At 43.6% G+C, this 20,557-nt stretch overlaps 1 protein-coding gene across 1 annotated transcript; it reads right to left on the bottom strand.

The window, feature by feature from the left end:
• Positions 1 to 370: 370 nt before the first annotated feature.
• LOC121545426 (collagen alpha-3(IX) chain) lies at positions 371 to 18,364 on the bottom strand. The gene is made up of 32 exons (XM_041855953.2): positions 18,082 to 18,364; positions 16,793 to 16,861; positions 15,412 to 15,447; positions 15,238 to 15,309; positions 14,735 to 14,788; positions 12,578 to 12,613; positions 12,279 to 12,302; positions 12,025 to 12,078; positions 11,156 to 11,209; positions 10,855 to 10,896; positions 10,649 to 10,705; positions 9,815 to 9,868; positions 9,649 to 9,702; positions 9,402 to 9,455; positions 9,186 to 9,239; positions 8,970 to 9,023; positions 8,699 to 8,752; positions 8,568 to 8,621; positions 6,901 to 6,954; positions 6,459 to 6,503; positions 5,646 to 5,699; positions 5,445 to 5,498; positions 4,473 to 4,526; positions 4,300 to 4,371; positions 3,381 to 3,416; positions 2,989 to 3,033; positions 2,836 to 2,868; positions 1,694 to 1,840; positions 1,516 to 1,570; positions 1,203 to 1,385; positions 903 to 980; positions 371 to 662 (listed from the first exon to the last, which is right to left on the bottom strand). Exons 1-32 carry the CDS (start codon positions 18,145 to 18,147, stop codon positions 478 to 480), a joined length of 2,037 nt encoding a protein of 678 aa, XP_041711887.2. The 5' UTR covers positions 18,148 to 18,364; the 3' UTR covers positions 371 to 477.
• Between the last annotated feature and the right edge of the window lie 2,193 nt (positions 18,365 to 20,557).

The raw sequence follows: 20,557 nt of genomic DNA, 5'->3' as shown, positions 1-20,557 counted from the left end.
GACAATCACAGTTGTAGTGTTTTGGATAATTATCTTCCAGACAGGGGTATGTGAAGCAAGATGGTAAGGGGGTGAAACAACTCAAGTACATATCTTTACACAAATAAATGGTTTTGAAAAATAATGGCCTATAAGCACTTTTCCAGTAAAGTTATTTTTCAGTTTTTTTTATTAAATTGTAATTTACTTTCAATGGTATTTGGAGCGATTGCAGGTGTTCTCTAGCGCTCTTGTGAAATGTTTAATCAGCTTTGTCCACTTCATAGATGGATGGAGTCTAGATTTTTGTCTCTGTTTTCCCAAACTGCTGTTTTCCTCTTGGGATGTTCTCTTCCTCTCAAAGTAAATCTCACATCTGTTGTTACTGTTCCCGTCTTGTTTTAAATACATTCAAGAGGAAATTGTGACTCGTCTCTCTCCTCTCCTTCTCTTTTTCTCCTCCCGGGGTGGCTGGTTCCAGGATGAGGGAAGTAATGTTTAATGGTTCTTGGGATTGGAGGTTTTCCCATGGACATTTGCCCCCTGGCAGGCGGTAGTGTCACAGATTCCTGGGGAGCCCGAGTGCCCGGTCCTTCCTGTCCTACCTGCCTCTCCGGGCTCACCTGGATCTCCTGGGGATCCGTCACGCCCGTCTTTGACGATTCCAAGCACTCCTGGGATACCTATGGGTACAGAAACAGAATGCAGGGAATGAGCCAAGTCTCCCAACAGGGATACACTGATTTAAACACAGGGAAACCGGCACTACTCTCTCCAATATAGGCTCAGGTGTCCCACAAAAAAGGGTTTATACACTGGCAGAGACAGTATACTGATGCAACTCCACTTGGCTACCCTTGAACTTTTATCATTCTAGCCCAAACCCCTCTCACTGTGAATGCACAGTGTATAAACTGTCATACCTTGGTATCCTTGGTCTCCAATGGGCCCTTCGATGGCCTTTCCGATGGGTCCCTTGTCACCCTGTTCACCAAGATCACCTGTGGAAGAGACAGAAAACAATGTTACTGAAAGAAGGCAGTCTATTGGCACTACCAATTGTGCAATAGGCCCAACATAGAGATGGTCACACTTATCTGTACACTTCTTATGAGACGTACAGTATGTTCTATGCTGCAAAGTCCATTGCTCTGTGCTGATCAGAAAGGCAGACATTTTGAGTATGTTTCTTGACATGGACCTGTGTATCTCCTGTTACTTACCTCTGGGACCGGGGTCTCCCAGGTATCCAGGCAGTCCTCTGTAGCCAGGAGGTCCACGGGAGCCGGGGTGACCGATAGACCCAGTCTCTCCTGGCTTCCCTGGAGGTCCGGCAGCACCGGGGCGACCCACTTGGCCAGGGGACAGGGGCCTTCTGAGGTTGGCAGCCAGCTGTGCAATCTGATCTGAGAGAGAAAGGACAGAGGAAGAGACATTTGCAAACACATTCTTGTAAAAAAGGAGCTAATGGCCCTTTTTGGTCATTTAGACAAGGACACTACACCCTACAGCCCGTTTGATCTCCAAAATCCTCACCATCAATCATAGATCCACACAATTCTCTGATGTGCTGTTCGCTTGCCAGTTTACCCTGAAAACAGAGGCAGAAAAGACAGACATTTCATTCAGCAGGTGTTGTCAATCTGAGGCATTCTTGACGCAAGGGTGCCAAGTTTACAGGGATCGAAGTAGAGCCTTATCCCTGGTTACTCACGGGAACACCAATCTTGCCAGCGATTCCAGGCAGACCCTGTTCACCCTGGAAGCCCATTAGGCCTGGTTTCCCAGGAACCCCTCTGGCTCCGAGCTCTCCCTGTGGTCCCACCACACCTTTGGGTCCCAGCTCTCCACGCTTCCCAGACTGTAAACACAATCAAAAATCCAATCTACAGCTCTTGTGTTCACTCAGTAAATGTCAAAGAGTGTGAAAGTCAGTGGAGATGGTCAGTTGTGAGGGATGAAAGTGTTGGTCTATTGCACTCTGTGGAAAAACTTTGAACTTCTCCAACATCTTGATCTGAGGGAATCAGACAGCTCATTTCTTGCCTTCGCCTCAGAGCTGGTTTAGCAGATCATTCTAGGTGACCCCGGAAAAAGAAACTACCTGACTTGTCAAAGACTTTCTATAAAGTAAAAACTGTAGGCCTGGCCATTTCCCCCCACAATAATAAATACAGTTGTGCAGTCCCATGAGGCGTTGTCTCACTTGATAATTAATCTAATGAACACAACAATAGCTCCTAAGTGTCAGAGTTACTATAGCTAGCTAGCATCAGGGAGAGTTAGTGAGCCACATCAGCGCCTTGGCTGTAATTACATTAATTGTAAGGCAAACTGTGCTGCAGCTTAGCGTGGCTCCCTTCTCTGTAGGGATGGCAGAGAGTGGGCAAATAACACTAAAGCAACCGTACAGCAAGCTAATTAATCCAGCTAATCCTAGAATGTGAGCTGGGAGGATCCTGTGCAATGAGTTAGTGTGTTGCAGTCTGGCCTGGGCACCAGCACTTAGTAGCAACACACTGGCAACACATCAGAGGGAAAAGATAGATGGGAGAGAGGCAATAATAAGGGAAAGAGCAGCTAAAGATGTTATGTAAGATAATGAGACAAGGACAATGATAGACTGGTCTAGTAAGCCCAACTAAGTAGGGTTTTGGCTGTACTCCTAACAGTGAATGTGATCACAATGTTTTTGGTTGTTATCTACAGTATTAGAGAGACAAACCTGTCAGTAAAATATGTGTCAATGTAGAGAGTTGGGAACTAGGACCTATACATTTTGTGGTTGACGAACATACATTCAACACTGGCAAGGATATACTCCACAGTTTGGATGAAGATGAAGAGATAACTCACCTCTCCTTTTTGGCCAACTGGACCAAATTGACCCTGAGAACGAGCAAAAGATTGTTGACTAATAAGACAAAGGAAATTGGATGACATACACATTTTCATGTTGATTGGATGTATATTAATTTGACTGAATTTAAAATATGAAAGATAACTTACAGGTTCTCCATTCTCCCCGGGCAAACCATCAGCTCCTGCCACGCCCTGAACAGAAAACAAAAGAAGCCTGAGTGAATTTTTGAATAACAATAATTGCGTGTGCATGGGAGCTTCCATAGAAAATATAATGTCCATGTATTGTTATGTGCCTACAAAAGTCAAATATACTACCACATTATCTTCCATAATGAGCCCATAAACCCATATCCCCAGCTCCATAACCTTTCCCATTATCTCTTTGACAATATTCTCTCTGAACCCTTTAAGAGACAGGACATCCCCATGTGCAAACTGATTGCTGAATGAAGACAGTAGGCAGGGGGTTTACTAAGATTTTATCTTAATTTGACCTTTGACCCCAAATGTAAGGAGCTACTAGTGTATGTACTTACCATGTCTCCTTTAGGGCCTGATGCTCCGACTGGACCCTGTGAGAGAAATGGAACGAGAGAGTGAGGAGAGAGAGAAAAACGGTTAATAAAATAGAGCCAGTGGTTGTGAAGACCAGTAGCAGAGCGCATGGCTCCATAGATGGCAGGCTGTGTGTGCGGAGTGAAATGGAGGGAGGGATGGAGGTGTGGTGGGTTGTGGAGAGGGGCAGCCCAGGAGCTGGATAAAGCCAGGCTTTGTTCTGCCATCGGCTCCTGAACAGGAGGCTGCTTTGTTACCTGGATACAGTATGAATACACACTGCCAAGGCTCCACCCTATAATAATGTTCTGATTCTGATTCTGAGTGAGCCCACACTGCCCAGGTTATGAGCACACACTGCTCTGATCTTAATGGGTCTGGCAGGAGGAGCTATGTGTACGTTTGTGTGTACGCGCACGCTGCAGTGTGTGATTCTGTGTAAAAATTAATGTAGGCATTGCACTAGGACTGCTGGGGGAATGCCATCTGGGGGACATTTTTGTCTTTCAAAGTCCAGTTGGTGTTTGTGTGTAAATGCAGCCTTAACAATCGTGCCCTAACATGTTCTCTGTGTGTGTGTGTGTGTGTGTTGGTCAGGTCGTGTGTTAAAAGGCTCTCCTCTAGTGAAGGGATTTTCATTGACAGAAATGTCTCCAGAAGATGGACTCTTTAACTCAAGCCAATATTGGGTCAGTTGGTCAAGAGTTCTAATCTGTCTTAAAAGGCATAGCTACAAATAAAAGGCCTTGTTTATTCACACAAGGACATCAGTTTAGTGGATAGGGATGCTTGGGCTTGGAACCATATGGTGAACGGTTCAAATTCCTGGGGTGGACACCACTGTTGGTCACTTCAGAGAGGTCTTTGGCCAGCAAGCATTCTGCTAGGGGTCACACTCACCCTCTCACCAAATCCGCCGCGGATTCCGGTTGGTCCAGGAAGGCCAGGGTCCCCCAGAGCCCCCTTTATTCCCTGTTGAACATGACATAGACACCATCAGAACACTCCAACACTCAATCATTAAATGGATATTTGGTGGGACACCTCATTCCGTATCCTATCATGCCACTGACCTGGAAGCCTTTGCTGCCCTGAACCCCGATGTTGCCCACTGGTCCGACGCCCCCCTGGGAAACACACATCATGTTAGCACAATAGGAAGTACATGACGGCCTAAAGACACAGGAAGTAAATCTCAGCCTGACCTTTGACTTGTGACACATAGACCTGCCTTCCCTCAACCAATAGTATCTGTTATTCGAACCTTACCTTTATGAGACTGCAATAAAGCAGGACAGATTGTGTTTATAACTTTGAAAGAGGAGGATATTGCGGTTGTGTGTGATGAGAGTCACAAGAGTCATTGTTTGTATAGAACTTGATAAAATCACTTGTGTTTGAGTTATGTCTTATCTGAGGAATGCTTTGAAATTGACACAGCACCCAGCTGTGATGGGGAAGTGCCACCTGGCTTTAGAACCAAGATGGTATCCTGCATTCCCTCTCTAGGGTTCTGATGGGGAACCAAAGACAAAGACCCCTCTGTCTCTCTGACCCTCTTTCATTATCCCTATTTCATACATTCCTGTCTTCCCTACTGCCTCATCTCACTGGAGGAGAATAGCTGTATATAGAGTGAATATAGATAGGTACTTTCCATATAATATTGCTGGGGGGAGGTATGGGACTACATTTTCCTATGGGTGTAAGAACATGTTGTACGTTACTATGCAACAGTCTCCTAGTTAATCACAAACTATTGTGTTTTATCATTTAACTAATAAGTGGAGGTTTTCATCCTTATCCTCTCTCAATCATCATATATTCATATATAGCCCCATGAAGATATGAAACAACTGATTTTTGTTACCAGGAGTCTGTTTTAACCAATACGTTCTAATGGTCAAGAAGAACATTTTCTTCTGCTATGTTGACTACTATTCTGATTGGTATATGGCTCCACTCTACCCACTGCCATCTTTTAACAGGTGGATGCTGCCATGTTTCCATAGATACGGTATTGAACTTTAACCTGGACTACTTACAGCCACTCCTCTGGGTCCCGCCTCGCCCCTCTCTCCTGGGATACCAATGTCACCCTGTGGGAGGAGTCAGATGATGGTGCAGGCAGGTGAGAGGAGCTGACACACCATGACTGCATTGTAACAAAATGACCAACAACACAGAAACCCCTGAAATACCCCACTGCAGCCCACAAGTGCCCCAGAAGCCCATCAGATACATACAGGAATACCTGGCTCTCCAGACGGCCCTGCCTCTCCCATCTCTCCTGGGTCGCCCTGGGAAGAAAAGGGGAATGGTTATGTGGTGGCTTATCTTCACTGCCATTGTACGATGTCATTTGTGACATCACTGTCTATATATTTTCCCTGAAAGTGTGATGTAATTTGTGACATCACTGTCTGTATGGTTTCTCTAAATTGTGCGATATCAGTTGTGACATCTCAGAATTTGTGACATCACTGGCTGTATTGTTTATCTGATTGTATGATACAATTTGTGACATCACTGGCTGTATGACATCACTGTACACATTTATGATATCACTGATTATAACATCACTGGCTGTTTCTCTGATCCTATGATATCAGTTGTGACATCATTAGCTGTATGATTCCATCCTTTCATTACACAATATCATTGTGAAATCACTGGCTTTATGACATCACTAAAAGTTTCTGACATGAAATGACCAATGATATGACACACCTGTATGACATTACTGCTATGAGTCTTTATGACATGCCTATCTGGATTATGTGCATATGACATAATTGGCCATATGACATCACTGTCTGTATGCTGTGCCACAGTCTTTCTGACATCACTGTTTATTCATAGCTGTCACAGTGTGGTCTAATGGACATTATTAGGTAATTCTAGGTGTTTGTGTTGCCTGTTTGACACCCACTGATTGTGAAATCGCTCTGTGATAACTATGATATCCTTCTCTTTATAGCCTCATTGTATACATAATATCCCTGTCTTTATGAAATCACTGTCTTCATGACTTAGTTATGCATTGTTGTCATACTCACAACTCCTCCTTTTGCGCCCTTTGCGCCAGCCTTTCCTTGTAAACCCTGAAACACAGACATAGAAACATGACTCTAGAGTAGTGTCCACAGTAGCAATATGATGCCATGGGACTAGGGACTGGTTAACACACTGTGGGAGACAGAGTTAATGGCTAGTTAGGACAGAGTGGACTGTAAAGAAATCTATACTGTGTTCTTTACTGCAGAGCATAGAGGTACTAACTGTTGTCTATTTGAGATGTGAGAATGTCTATAGGTCTATTTGAAATGGAAATCCATACAGAGTACAGAGGCTCCTTACAAAATGGACAGCATCTCTGTCTATGTAGTCATTAGAGTGTGTAAGAGAATCAGAGTTTATAAGGGCATCTCCCAGTAAGAGGGTACAGTGAGACTAACTCTACACAGTGGGACGCTAGATAATGTCATGCTCGATACTCACAGGAAGGCCGTTGGGTCCTTTCTCACCGGGTACCCCATTCCGTCCAGCATCGCCCTGGCAACGCAGAGAAACACTGTCACTATGACATCAAAAATGTGAGATAGCTCCCATTTTGCTCCCATTTTACTTGTGTAACTACATTATCCAGCAGACAAAGTAAAACTACCGCCTGCGCTCACATGACTGTGTTTTGTTGATTGTTCCTAAGGCCCGTACAGAACTAGGGGAAAAAAGCTTTCCAGTTCTCTGCCCGTTCCACTTGGAACGAGCTTCAAAAGATCCTGAAATTACAGGAGCTTGTCCCTTTACATGAGTTTAACGCTACAGTAGGTTAAACATTATGATGGAGAGCCTCCCGAGTGGCGCAGTGGTCTAAGGCACTGCATCGCAGTGCTAGAGGCGTCACTACAGACCCAGGTTCGATCCCAGGTTGTGTCGCATCCGGCCGCGACTGGGAGACCCATGAGGCGGCGCACAATTGGCACAGCATCGTCCAGTTTAGGGGAGGTTTGGCCGGCAGGGCTTTACTTGGCTCATCATGCTCTAGCGACTCCTTGTGGCGGGCCAGGCACCTGCAGGCTGACTTCGGTCGTCAGTTGAACGGTGTTTCCTCCGACACATTGGTGCATCTGGCTTCCAGGTTAAGCGGGCGGGTGTTAAGAAGCGCGGTTTGGCGGGTCATGTTTCGGAGGATGCATGACTCGACCTTCGCCTCTCCTGAGCCCGTTGGGGAGTTGCAGCGATTAGACAAGATCGGAAAATTGGGGAGAAAAAGGGAGTATAAAATAAAAATCCATTCATTATAATCCACATAATAATTAAAATGCACTCTGGGAGGAGGACACAATGGAGTTGTCAACCGTGATGGCGAGATCATGGAGTGGGCAGTCCTTCCCTGGGAGGAAGACCATGGTGCTTGCCTACGGAGCTGTGAGGGGAACGGCACCTCTTTACCTTCAGGCTCTGATCAGACCCTACACCCAAACGAGGGCACTACGTTCATCCACCTCTGGCCTGCTAGCTCCCCTACCTCTACGAAAGCACAGTTCTCGCTCAGCCCAGTCAAAGCTATTTGCTGCTCTGGCACCCCAATGGTGGAACAAGCTCCCCCATGACGCCAGGACAGCGGAGTCACTGACCACCTTCCGGAGACACTTGAAACCCTACCTCTTTAAGGAATACCTGGAATAGTATAAAGTAATCATTCTACTCCCCCCATAAAAAAATAAAATAAAAAATAAATAGAAATAAAAAAAGGTGGTTGTCCCACTGGCTATCATAACTTGAATGCACCAATTTGTAAGTCGCTCTGGATAAGAGCGTCTGCTAAATGATGTAAATGTAAAAATGCTGCGGGGTTATCGTCCTGCTGTAGCAAACTGGATCAAATTAAGATCCTACATCTGTAGATGCACCACACTTTCCCAAACCATCTTGCTGTGTACATTTATGTTTTTTTAAACTCTAGTGCTTTGTGTTTTATGTTGTAAATGTGTCTGCAACTTTGTGTGCTGCTATTTTGTCCAGGTCTCTCTTGTAAAAGAGATTGATAATCTCAATGAGACTAACCTGGTAAAATAAAGGTCAAACAAATCAGCCACACCCTCACTGTGGGCTCATGGGAAACAGAGCAGAGAGCATGTTGGGAGAAAAGGGTGCCACTTTACCTTCTCGCCATCCAGTCCCTGGGTGCCATCTTTCCCGTCTCTGCCAGGGATGCCCTGCGGGAGAGAGAAACACTGTTGGTCAGGGGTCCGAGATATCTGTTGTCATTAGAGATTTGTATTTGAAGACTTACAGGCTCCCCTTTGGGTCCTGCTCCGCCAGGAACTCCCTTTGGACCAATTTTGCCCTGTTGAGAAATGATAAGAAACAATGTTACAGTACCTGCAATTAACTGTTTGTAGCACAACATTAGATCCTTTACAATCCCTTGTACCCACACCATTTATCATCATATGACTGTTTAGTCTGCTGTTTGATTAGAAATTAGAGTTATCTGTAAAGATGATGTTCAATCAGACATGCAAATATCAATACAAAAATGTATGTGTGTATTATTTACTCACAATCTCTCCCTTTGGCCCTCTAAATCCCTCTGGTCCTTTCTCTCCAGCATCACCCTGGAATTATCAAATGACACACACAGAGCTTTTTATTGATGGGACCAATGGTAGACACCTAACACAATTACATAAAGACCAACACCAAAGTGAGGAGTGTGTAACTTGTGTAGTACGAGTTATATACTCCTCAACAGACAGTACAAACAAGGAGAGACTCACTGTCTTGCCGATGACGCCAGCAGTACCAGGTTTGCCTCGGAAACCTGGTAAACCCTAAAAAGAGAGAGAGAGAGAGAGAACGAGAGATAATGCATTATAATCAGGAAAATTGAGAGCACATCAAGTTTACACTGCAGCTCATTGAAGTGCTGGTCTGTAAATTTCAGACAGATGACAGAGGTCTGTGACAAAGACCTTCAGAGGCGTGGTACTCACCCTGTCTCCTACTGCCCCCATTGGGCCCTGAAGTCCCCTCAAACCACGAGGACCCTGGGAAACAACACCACAAGATGGTTAGGGACCAGCCGAATCAATCAGAACCACCATCAGAACCTATCAGAACAATCAACACTGCATAGCATTCACACATCAGGGCTCAGGCAGAAAGGAATGGACAATGTAAACACACAGCCAACAGATAGAAATGTCTGTGTTTTGAGCCACATTAGGTGACAAAACTCACCTGCAGGCCGACAGTGCCGGGAATCCCTGGAGGACCAGGTGGGCCAGCATTACCCTGGGAGAGAGGACACGACACACAGTTAACAACACATAGTTAACATCTGGATAAAGACTTCAGACTAGTCAAATACTCTGATTTTCACTCTTTCAACTCTGATTGATCTCACCTTCTCTCCGTCTTTCCCGAGCTCTCCCTTATCTCCTTTGTGCCCTGTGTGACCCTAAATAAAGATATATATATAGAGAGAGAAGGATTAAAGGAAAGACAGACAGAAGAAGCAAGGGATACATATTTAGAAATGGATGATGAGAGATATAGAGAAAGACAAAGAGGGGTAGATGATGAGAATGGGAGAGGGAGAGATACAACGGTTAGTTTTGCTGTCATGTTCCTGGGGGAAGCGGCCATTTGAAGAGCACACATTTCAGAGCTTAAGAAGTCACAATAAGTGAGGTAGAGTGACAACAAATATTTTTTATAACTAACCCAAGATAGACCACATCCTTTCATTTCCAATGGGAGCAAATTAATCATAGTAGGCAGAACAAGCAAGGAGGTGGGAAGAGCCAAGCATGAGCTAGAGAGAGCTTATTGGCTCATTGCAGCATGTATTTGTATATTTCCATTAGGGAACGCCTACTCTGTGAAGTGAGCATGTGCAATAACTCAATTCGCCCTTTGCACTCCTTCTAAACACGCAGTTTTTTGAAACTTTGGCAAAGGGTAAATTCTACTAAACTTAGTCCACTCTGTTCGTAACAAATTATAGCTTTGGAAACAGACAACTGTATTGAGATCAAATGTTTCATCGATGAGAAAATTAGCAGAATGTCGGCCAAAATCCATCTCGCTCCATCTTCTCCCACTGCCGGCCACTGGGCTTCCTCTCACCACCATATTTGGTAGTGAGTGGAAACACCAACCGGATGCTTCACATTTATACATCCGGTGAAATATCTGTCTCATTGTTTTATCTGTGGCAACAATGTCCTGTACCCACCTTGAACCCAGGCATTCCTGGAGGGCCGGAGGGACCAGGAGGACAGATGGCAGGACACTATAGAGGGGACAGACAACACTGCATTAGGTAAAGGCATGTAGTAAAAATAATGTCATACTGCTGTTCAATGTTGTGCATAGCAATCAGTACAGTACAGGGTTCATGTCCTTAAATGTGTTGGGTCTAAAAAACATCCTGACACTTACCAACAGATCTCCACTGCCATCAGGGAGAGCCCCAGGAAGACCCTTAGAAAGGTAGAGAATGAAGTCTAGATTGATATATAATTGAATGAGTAACATTTCCATCTTTCTTTCTTTAAGCATTTCTTCACCCCACATCTGTGAGGCCATGCATCTCCATTCCTTGTGAAAACTGCAGTTATACTCTAGAAATCCACTAGGTGGCAGTACGTAGATGCACTGACTGATGGCAGCAAAAACAATGACAATGAGAGATTTCACTAATGTGAAGAATCAGCAGATAATGTAGATGTGCTGTACTTACTGGTGGTCCATCAGGGCCGGGAGGCCCAGCCAATCCTGGAAGACCCTCAGGGCCCTGAGAGAGAGAGAGAGAAGAACACACAGGTCAATAAACAGGATTCATTTGCATATAAACTGTACAAAATCAGTGCATAGAGTCACATTGCCCCTACCCTCATCATGTTAAACTAAAATCAAAGCTGACTCTTCCTTGCTGCACCCCTGGTCAGCGTCTCCGATAAGAAGCTCAACTGAAATCATGATCACTCCAATCAGTCCTGGTTCTCTCTCCAGGGGCCTCCCCCCACTCCACTCCACAGAGACGAGACCTTACGCTGGGGTAGCCTACTAACAGGACCCCCTCCGCTCATGGACGTTCTGATTCTCCCACTTGACTACTGTAAACAGTAATTGATGCTTGATTCTAGCAGAGGTTAATTTAAAAAGGATTGGACTGAAGAGACATGTCTGTCTGTCAGAGGTCTTGTGGTCCTCTGTAGCTCAGCTGGTAGAGCATGGCGCTTGTAACGCCAAGGTAGTGGGTTCGATCCCCGGGACCACCCATACACAAAAATGTATGCACGCATGACTGTAAGTCGCTTTGGATAAAAGCGTCTGCTAAATGGCATATTATTATTATTATTATTATTTAGCCTTGGTCCTGGAGTGATACTGCTTCTGGTACTGCAGACTTTATTTGTCATTCAGTAGTTAAACAGTTAACTCGCCAACTTGATTACCTAATCATGAATTAGCAGTGAGTCCACTAGATATCCAGTAGTGGCAGTCAAAGAGTGTATTACACAACTGGTTAAGTGTATATTTCCCTGTTTTGTCTGTTGTACATATTTCTTAATTGGGATTGATTCATTAATTTGTCTTAACACTCACCGCTGGTCCCTGTGGCCCGATTCCGCCCGCAAGCCCATTGGCTCCTGGTGGCCCCTGGAAACAATAGAAATGGGTTGGGTGAGCGCACACGCACGCACACACACGCACGCACACACGCAAGCATTCACGTACGCACACACACACACACACATAAATGTATAATAAAACACATCTACATGCAAAAAGATCTACGCACAAACACATACAAGAAAAGTGACAACATAAGAAAAGTGTTTATAATCATCTGTACTCACTGGAGCTCCTGGTCTCCCTCTGCCCTACGGAAGACAGGGGAAGGCATATTAAGACATACATACCCATCAGTTTGTGTACACTCCCAGTTATAACTGGGCATATCGGTGTGTGTCTTGTAGGAAGGGCCCAGCATGTTTCTTGACCATGTGACCTGAAACACTCTAGGCCATATATGGGTTTAGCTATAGACAGTTGAGGGGGTGTAATAGAGGTTATGAATGTGGACAGGTGAGGGGGTGTTGTGATATAGGTGATGTTGATGGCATGTAACAGAGGTGGAAGATGTAACAGTACTTACAGGAGGTCCACCTGGCCCGGGAGGTCCAGCATCGCCCTGTAGAGACACAGACACACAACCCCTCAGACGACTTCAACAGATACAATTAAACATGAGACTAGGTGGGAACTAGGTAAAAAACCTAAAACATTATTTCCATGTTCTTATGCCAAAACTGTGTTTTCGAGAACTTTGGGAGGGGATGACGTGTCAGCATTGATTCATGTATCAGTGAGCTAAAACTAGAGCAACTGCCTTGGTCCAAATAGGTGGGAAACAATTACAATTATTACATTATTATAAAGACGTTACAAATGGAAACAACAGACCCTGTTCTGCAGTGACACTCATATGACCCACAGCAAGAGCCTAATAAAGATGGACCACCCCTACCCCATCCCATGCTTTCCTTATTTTATTTTGCTTTTCCTTGCCACTCTTTCATTCCCTCCTCCCTGTTTCCTCTCTGTTTCCCCTTGACCCCTCCTCTGTCCTCCCCAACCCCACCCCATTGGATCTCAGCTGTGTTTGGAGTGTCTGTGTGGTGTGAGGAAGAATAAGACTCACAATCAGTCTTAACACAGTGGTGTCACGGCAACCCACACTGCATTCCACCCTGTGTCCGCTGACTTTTCATTGGATGAGTGTAGAATGGTGAACAACTGCACACACTAACACACACACACAGTAAGACCCTTGCACACACTCACACACATACATGCACACACGTATAGTCACATCACTCACGCATCTGCAAACATATGCACACACAGACATACAGCCACACGCCTGCATGTCTCCTGTGATGTATGGAATGTGTGGTGGTTAGTTTTCCCTTTTCCTCTCTCTACTGTTATTCTCAGTATCTCTAATATTATCTGCTTGATTTGAACTAAGGTCCATGAAACTACACTAACCCTTGTGCAAAGTGAGACTGAAGTCTTCACTGCTACAATGGAAGCGCACATGAACTACTTGGATTGAACAGTGAAAATATACAGTATCCTTCCCTACTCTCAGCAGTAAAGATGCTGCGTATGGGTATCAAAGAGCATTGGTGCATCTCATTATCTGGTGAATGTTTTGGGGAGGTGGTCGATATGTCTTGACAGGGAAACAGAGTTTTTCTCTGAAAACAGCTTCAATCCATATTCCTCAGGGGGAGGGAGAGAACGCCCAAGCTTGTCAACCTTCATCCCATTAGTACATGAATGTTAGCCAGGAAATATTGGACAGGTTTTAAGCCAATTGCAGCATGGCACATTTAATCCAGGTAATTAGGCAGTCAGGTAAACACTCACTTCCTGATTAGTGGGACTAATTAGTTGAAGTGCAGAGGGCTGCCTCCACCTTGACCCATTTACACCCTTCAATTTGTGATCACAGGACCTTTTTAACACCCTTTTATACCTAATATTTAATGCATGACTCCCAACACTTCATATCCAGTCCTGTGGTGCTAGATAACATTATTAGGCTCTCCGGCGCTGTAGTGCTTTCATGCCTTCCTCGGAGGAAACAGTATTTATTTTTTCCTCCAGCATCCAAGCTGCAGATCCCTCTATTTCCTACAGTCTGGGCCTGTTTGGTGGGAAGCTGTGAGCATTCCGGGTGGGATTAGGGAAGCAGCGCAAGATAAATCCGACTCAGAATCACCCAATCTCTCATTAAAAACATTCCCACAAAGGGCCAGAGCCTGTTCGACAAATCCGTCCCGATAGGGAGAAAACGGAGGCCTGAGTAGGTACCAGCTTTAGCCCACCAAGGTCTCTCCAAGAAGCTCACTGTAACTAACCCCCTTTCTCTCTATTCTGAAGGGTCATACAGTAATGATACATAGAGGAATGAATGGTACCTTCCTCAGTCTAAGGTCATGCTAAGGTCACAACACCAGCTTTCTGTATGTGTTTTCATAAATTGAGCAAACTGAAGCACCTCGAATGGTTATTGACTTTGTCACTCTGTACCTACTGTATCTGTGTGTGTGTGTGCCTGTGTGTACCTGTGTGTGTGTGTGTGTGTGTGTGTGTATATATATATATGTGTGAGTATGTGTGTTTTAGTGGGTGATTGATGAGGCCAAAGGGGCAGTCTTCAGTTGAGGTCATTAAAGTAAATGGGGCACATCCAGAGGCAAACAGTCAGGAACCCTGGGAGATTGAGAGGCACTTCACTTACCACCTCCCCCGGAGGACCGTCTTTCCCTGCAGGCCCATCAGCACCTGTCAATCCCTGAGGAAGAATCACAACATCATGAAAACATTATTAGACATTATATTGTGCTATTTCTTATGTGTAAATTGCTCAATTCAACTGTTTAGATAGATGGCAGACATATAATGTTCTTATCAAGTTCTCTAACAAGAGGTAGCTATGAGCCAATTGTTCATACTTGTTCTAGAGGACAGGTTACTCGCTCTGTATGCATGAATGCAGGTAAATGTCGGTTCAGTCCAAATCAGTCGACTCCAGGTAGTTAATTATACGATGAGATACATTGAATACCGGGAAGTGGTCTAAGCAAGTGTCAAGGACTACAGCTTGAGATCAATAGCCTCAAACTACTGTATATCTAATAGGTTCTACAGCAACTGAGTTCTACAGCAATTCAGGCAATATTTTACGCATCAACAACAGGACCAGTGTGTATGTGTGTTTTTGAGTTTCTACGGGTCACTTACGTCCACCCCCGGGAGGCCGGGCAGGCCTGGGTTCCCTGGTCCTCCTGCTACCCCTGCTTTCCCCTTGGGTCCCTGAAACATTGGGACAGCTCGGTGTTATAACAATCACACACCCTAAACAATTGGGTTGTTGATCCGTCGTTGTAAAAGGCTCTGTTCAGTTGTTATACTCACAGCTTTCCCTGAAAGTCCAGCAGGGCCGTCTTTGCCCTGTCAATTAAAAGAAACAACATAAGATTCCAAAAGGACACGTCTAAGAGGCATCTGCCTTTTGATTTCAGTCTGACAGATTTTGACATTAGTTGTCTGTTAATACAAATCCAGTCACAAATGTCACTCGATTACTGTGTGTGTTTAAAGACTAATACATCTCAGCAGAAAGCTGTGAAATATGGACGTCCTTCTGGACATTTTTGTTCTAATAAAAGGTAAATCAAAACACGACTGAAATGAAACCCACCCTAGAGCTATACATTGAATGGCTAACAGTGATAGACAGACTGGGTGTATGAAGTGCTTTAACACAGTTGGTTGTAGTTACTCTCTGCCCTAAACAGTGCTAAAATGGACCTGACGGAGCAGAGTGGTCACATGATGAAAGCCTCCAGTTGGTTTCGACAGGGGGTAGGGAACGGGAGAGGGAGGAGGTGTGATGGGTAATTTTAGATTATCTCGTAGAGTTGGGGAATGTATGAATGAATGGGTCCTCTGTATGGCTGGCTGGTCTTCCAAGCTGTGGTGAATTGACTTTACTCCACTAAAGCAACACAAGTTTCAATCCCCAAAATCTAAAGATTTGATAGACATAAAGATACAGTATGTATATCAAATATATGGAATTTCTGTTATGAGATCAGTAAAGTTGCAAGCTCTGTTTGGGCTCATTAACATTTAAAGGTATTGTAAAAGTTTGAGAACATAGGCCTTATGTTTTTAAGCACATAATCCTATTTCACCTTTAACATATAGTACAGACTTGATGTCTGGTTTAAGTTCCAATTTAAGGCTTTTCTCATATCTGTCATGATTGGCTCTGATGTGTCATTGGCTGCCCTTTGGCCAATAGGAGGCCTGTGTGCGGAGTGTTTAATGATGACCAAATAAATACCTGTGGGGGCGGGCATTGACTCAGTGGGAGGAGTCAATCTGTTATAAACTGGATTATGAGAGAGCATTTGACCATAATTTGACTGCAAGAGCCATACTAAAACACCACTATCAATGATGGGAAATTGAAACAACTTGATCAACCTTGATTAGAAATAGAATATCAGTCATACTTGGATTTTCAATCCATTTGATTTGGATAAACTCATATTTTTCTATTTTTCCCTTAAGAAATTGTAGAAACTAAAAAATTACTTTGATTATTATTAGGATCAAAGAGACAACACCTTCCCTATAAAAAGTTTAATGTACTGTAGGTCCACATAGGTAAATGTTAAAATTCGTTGTGACATGTTTCTTGATTGCCTCAGCCATGATGACAACTTAAGTCAGTAATTGGATAGCAAAACCCTGCTCTACTACAACACTCCATGTCTGGCTAACTCACATCAGTGCCATCCTTCCCCTCGGGTCCCGGGGGTCCTGGTGATCCGACTGCTCCTCGTGGGCCGGGTCTCTGCAACACAAAACCATTACCTCAAAAATCAATACAAAAAAATACCCAGAAGACAGGGATTATCATGCTATGAATCTCTATAAAATGGCCTAAAATCAAGCTCCTTATGTCTAACTACTGTCAAAAAGGACATGGAAGGAATGTAGGCATTAAGGATGAAAACAGACAGGATACAATTGCACCAACAACAAAAAAAAAAAGCCTAAAATGCTTTGAAAGCGGTCGAATAATAGTGTGAATTGATCGTGCATCATTATTTAGAACAAAAAGAAGAGGTCACATTTTGCAGGCTTCAGTAGGCAATGTTATAATGCATTGCTCTGAATCTCCTAAACAATAAACTACAACAAAGTAAAAATAAATTTCCCTGATTCAGTTGTAAGAATGTGAAAAACAATCAAATGTATTATAAAATAGATGGTGCCAAAGCCATGCGAATCAAATAACCCGTTAAACGACCATGCGCAAAATTACGCACAGATAGTGCGAAGAAATCCTGGGGTCACAAACTCATAATTTAAGTGTAATAAAAGGATGAACATATCACAAATAATTCACACAAATAGAGTTCACTTAATTTCAGGCTGGACTAATAAGCTTTGGTCTTTCCTAGAGCTTCCCAGGAGCACGGCTGAATGAACAAAGCTGTCATTGTGCACAGGCCACTGGTCTCCAGGCTCTGCATTCCTCAGCCTCAAGGAAAACATAACCCCGACTCCAGAAATGTGCAAGTAAATGAAAAATGATTACTGCAAAGACAGTCTTTCACGGACACCCGTGTACGATTAAATAAATAAATGGATAGGGAGTTTGCATAATCTGCACAATTTGACCTCATTGCTTCAATCGACACCTTTTACAGGCTACAACCTTATAAAACAAAGACAACGTAGGAACTAAATCGTCTATATATCACCGATGTATAAAACTGGGTCAAAGGTGCATGTCAAAATGGATGGTAAATAGCCTAACAAAAGTGCAGGTAGCCGCCTTGCAGGTAGCCTAATTACCATGGAAGGATTAGACTGTCACATTTACACGCACAGGGTAGGCTAAGGCAGAAATTAGGAACTGAATGAGAAGAACCTGTTAGTTATCAAACGCCTCCAAATCCATCAGGCAGCTTACAAAGTAGCTACTACCCGCAACTCCGAACACAGGTTAGCTGATGAAAACAGCAGGCATGGATTGATAACGGGCGCACCAAAGCCACAGCTTACCTGGGATGTAGATGATGTCAAAAGCTGGCACAGCAAAAGCAGCCCGAGAGCTGAGAACATAGCCATGGCTCCCCGCTTGCCCCTCAAATCCGAGTTTACGCGGAAAAAGTCAAACCCCGTTCCCAGTCCTTATCGCTCGCTCTCCCCCAGGTTTCGCGACGGACCGCTCCTTCACTTTACAGCGCGCGGCTCCTGAATGCCTTTCACGTTGATTCCAGATAAACCCGAGCCTCCAGCCGAAGGGGCTGAGCTCAGTCGTACTGTAGAGAGGGATGAGGAAGGGGGGGTGGGGGACGGGACTGATGGAGGGGAGAGCGAGGTAGAGGGGCACGACTTCTGAGCCAGTAAAAGTGGGCTGCGCTAAAATGTTCCTGCAAATCCATGGGGGCCAATGTTTGGGTAGGTACAAGCAAAATGGTGGAAACTCCACCGGCCTAGAGGCGCTACACCATATTGCTTACACCTATCCAAACCATTGAGATCAACATGAAGTACCCACCCATAGGGCAGAAGCTACACTAGGGTTTGGAATGTTTTGGACGTGAAATCAGAGACTTCCGGGAGGACTGACCCTTCCTTGGTCCACAACTAAGTTTCACTTCCACCAACATGCAACTTCAGTTTGTAAAACTCACAGACTGGACCATTCTCATACCAGGTAGCATATTGGATAAGCAAGCCTACTCTGAATACATTCACCTGGTGACATTTGGACAGTATCCATGCCACTGCACCTCAGCTGTTAGCATAGTAAAGTATTCAGACAAAACCAAGGTTGGAATCTGAAGAATTTTATAATTCTAGAAAAAATTGAAAAATAAATAAACACATTCAAATAAATTGTACAATCTTTATTTTATTGTCATTTAACAGGAAAAAAGGGTAGAGTTTGGAGGTTGCATGGACAAAGGAATCTGAAATTCCATCCCTAACCCCACCTAAGTGGAGTATATTTTATAACAACCCTTTCTATACACAATTTCAAAACATGTACAATTAATAGATTAATTAATTTGCGGAAAAGTTTTAAAAATGGACATTCATGACAAAATCTTCACCATGGTGAAAAACAAAGATGACCCAAACATAACCTCAGAGATGGAAGAAATGCCATCCAATTGGTGACATATTTTCATGCGAATATTCCAAATTCCGCATAAAGAAAATGTGCATTTTCCAACCAGTGGTTTCCACCAAACGGACCAAATCAGTGCGTGATGACAGTGCACAGAAAATGTACTTTTTCACTAAAAGGAAAAAACTCCATTGTTAGTCCATTGTTGATATAGTCCCAAAATGTTTCGCATGTCAGCAATCAAGTTTAATATATATACACAGTAACTTTCAAAATACAGCGGGTATGATGCATTTTGCATCATATGAGCTGCATGAGATGCAAAATGCATCATACCGGCTGTATTTTGAAAGTTATATCTCTTAACTTGATTGCTGACATGCAAAACATTTTTGGGACTATATCAACAATTGACTAATGAAACAAACACCACAAAATAGTTTTTGGGTGGAATGTTCCTTTAAGCTTTCACATAGAGTAAAAATCTAAAGTGCAATGTGTTACCATCGCATTTAACTCAACCGATAGTTTTGTCACGAAAACTGTTGCGTTAAATAGCAAATGTGCCTACTCTGGTCTTGGTCTCTAGCCAACAGCTGCTCACAGATACAGTGCGGGTAGGCTAGTTCACATTATGAGATTAGTATGGATTACTGTGAGAATATTTATATTTGTCAAACTGGAGTCAAGCATCGATCATCATGTCACCAGAATAAGACCCTCGATGTCTATTGGAAATTAGCATCAAACTCATCACCGTGCACTGTCACCACCCTGTGAAGTTGATCATAAATTATTTAATCTGTAGCCTAATAAACTGCATGGTTTCCCGAGTCGTTCTGGGAGGACCACACAACATATGATCGTGTGACTCCAAGTTTACTTCGATATGGTTTACACCGCCATATTTACCGACACAAAAAGATCCCACCATGTCGAACGACCAAATTATCTGTCGGCATTTATAAACGGTCTTGATTTTCTTTTATACGGTATGACTTTTTACTAGCATGAAAACTGTGACTGGAAACATGGTTTATGTCCCAAACATAACCTCAGAGATGGAAGAAATGTTGTTTACTATCTCCCACAGGGTTTTCCTGAGATTTGCAATTCAATAAACGAGTACAAGGGCATCAGGTAAATCATATAATACAATATAAAAATAAACAATTAAACAATCAATACATACAAATACGCTCCAGAACATAAGGAAAGAACACCCACATCCTATTGATGACACATATCATCCAACAACAAAGCAAAAGTCGTTTTTCCATATAGCTACATCTCATTATTCCAATACTGCCAAGAAGACATAATACAATCAACCAGTCAAATGTTTTTTTCTTTTTTTTGGCAGTCATCTATAGATCATACCTCTCATACCCAAAATAATAA

The sequence above is a fragment of the Coregonus clupeaformis genome, unplaced genomic scaffold (genome assembly GCF_020615455.1).
Source record: "Coregonus clupeaformis isolate EN_2021a unplaced genomic scaffold, ASM2061545v1 scaf0012, whole genome shotgun sequence".
Taxonomy (NCBI): Eukaryota; Metazoa; Chordata; class Actinopteri; order Salmoniformes; family Salmonidae; genus Coregonus; species Coregonus clupeaformis.
Note: the sequence above shows the minus strand (reverse complement) of the source record. Positions and strands in the feature narration are given on the sequence as shown.

Excerpts from the sequence above, each read along its gene's own strand:
- LOC121545426 (XM_041855953.2), bottom strand. The coding sequence starts at position 18,147 with ATGGCTATGTTCTCAGCTCTCGGGCTGCTTTTGCTGTGCCAGCTTTTG. Across the intron at positions 8,622-8,698 it reads CAGGACCCAAAGGGGAGCCT|GGCATCCCTGGCAGAGACGG; the intron begins GTAAGTCTTCAA and ends TCTCTCCCGCAG. Across the intron at positions 1,841-2,835 it reads CAGTTGGCCAAAAAGGAGAG|TCTGGGAAGCGTGGAGAGCT; the intron begins GTGAGTTATCTC and ends TTGTGTTTACAG.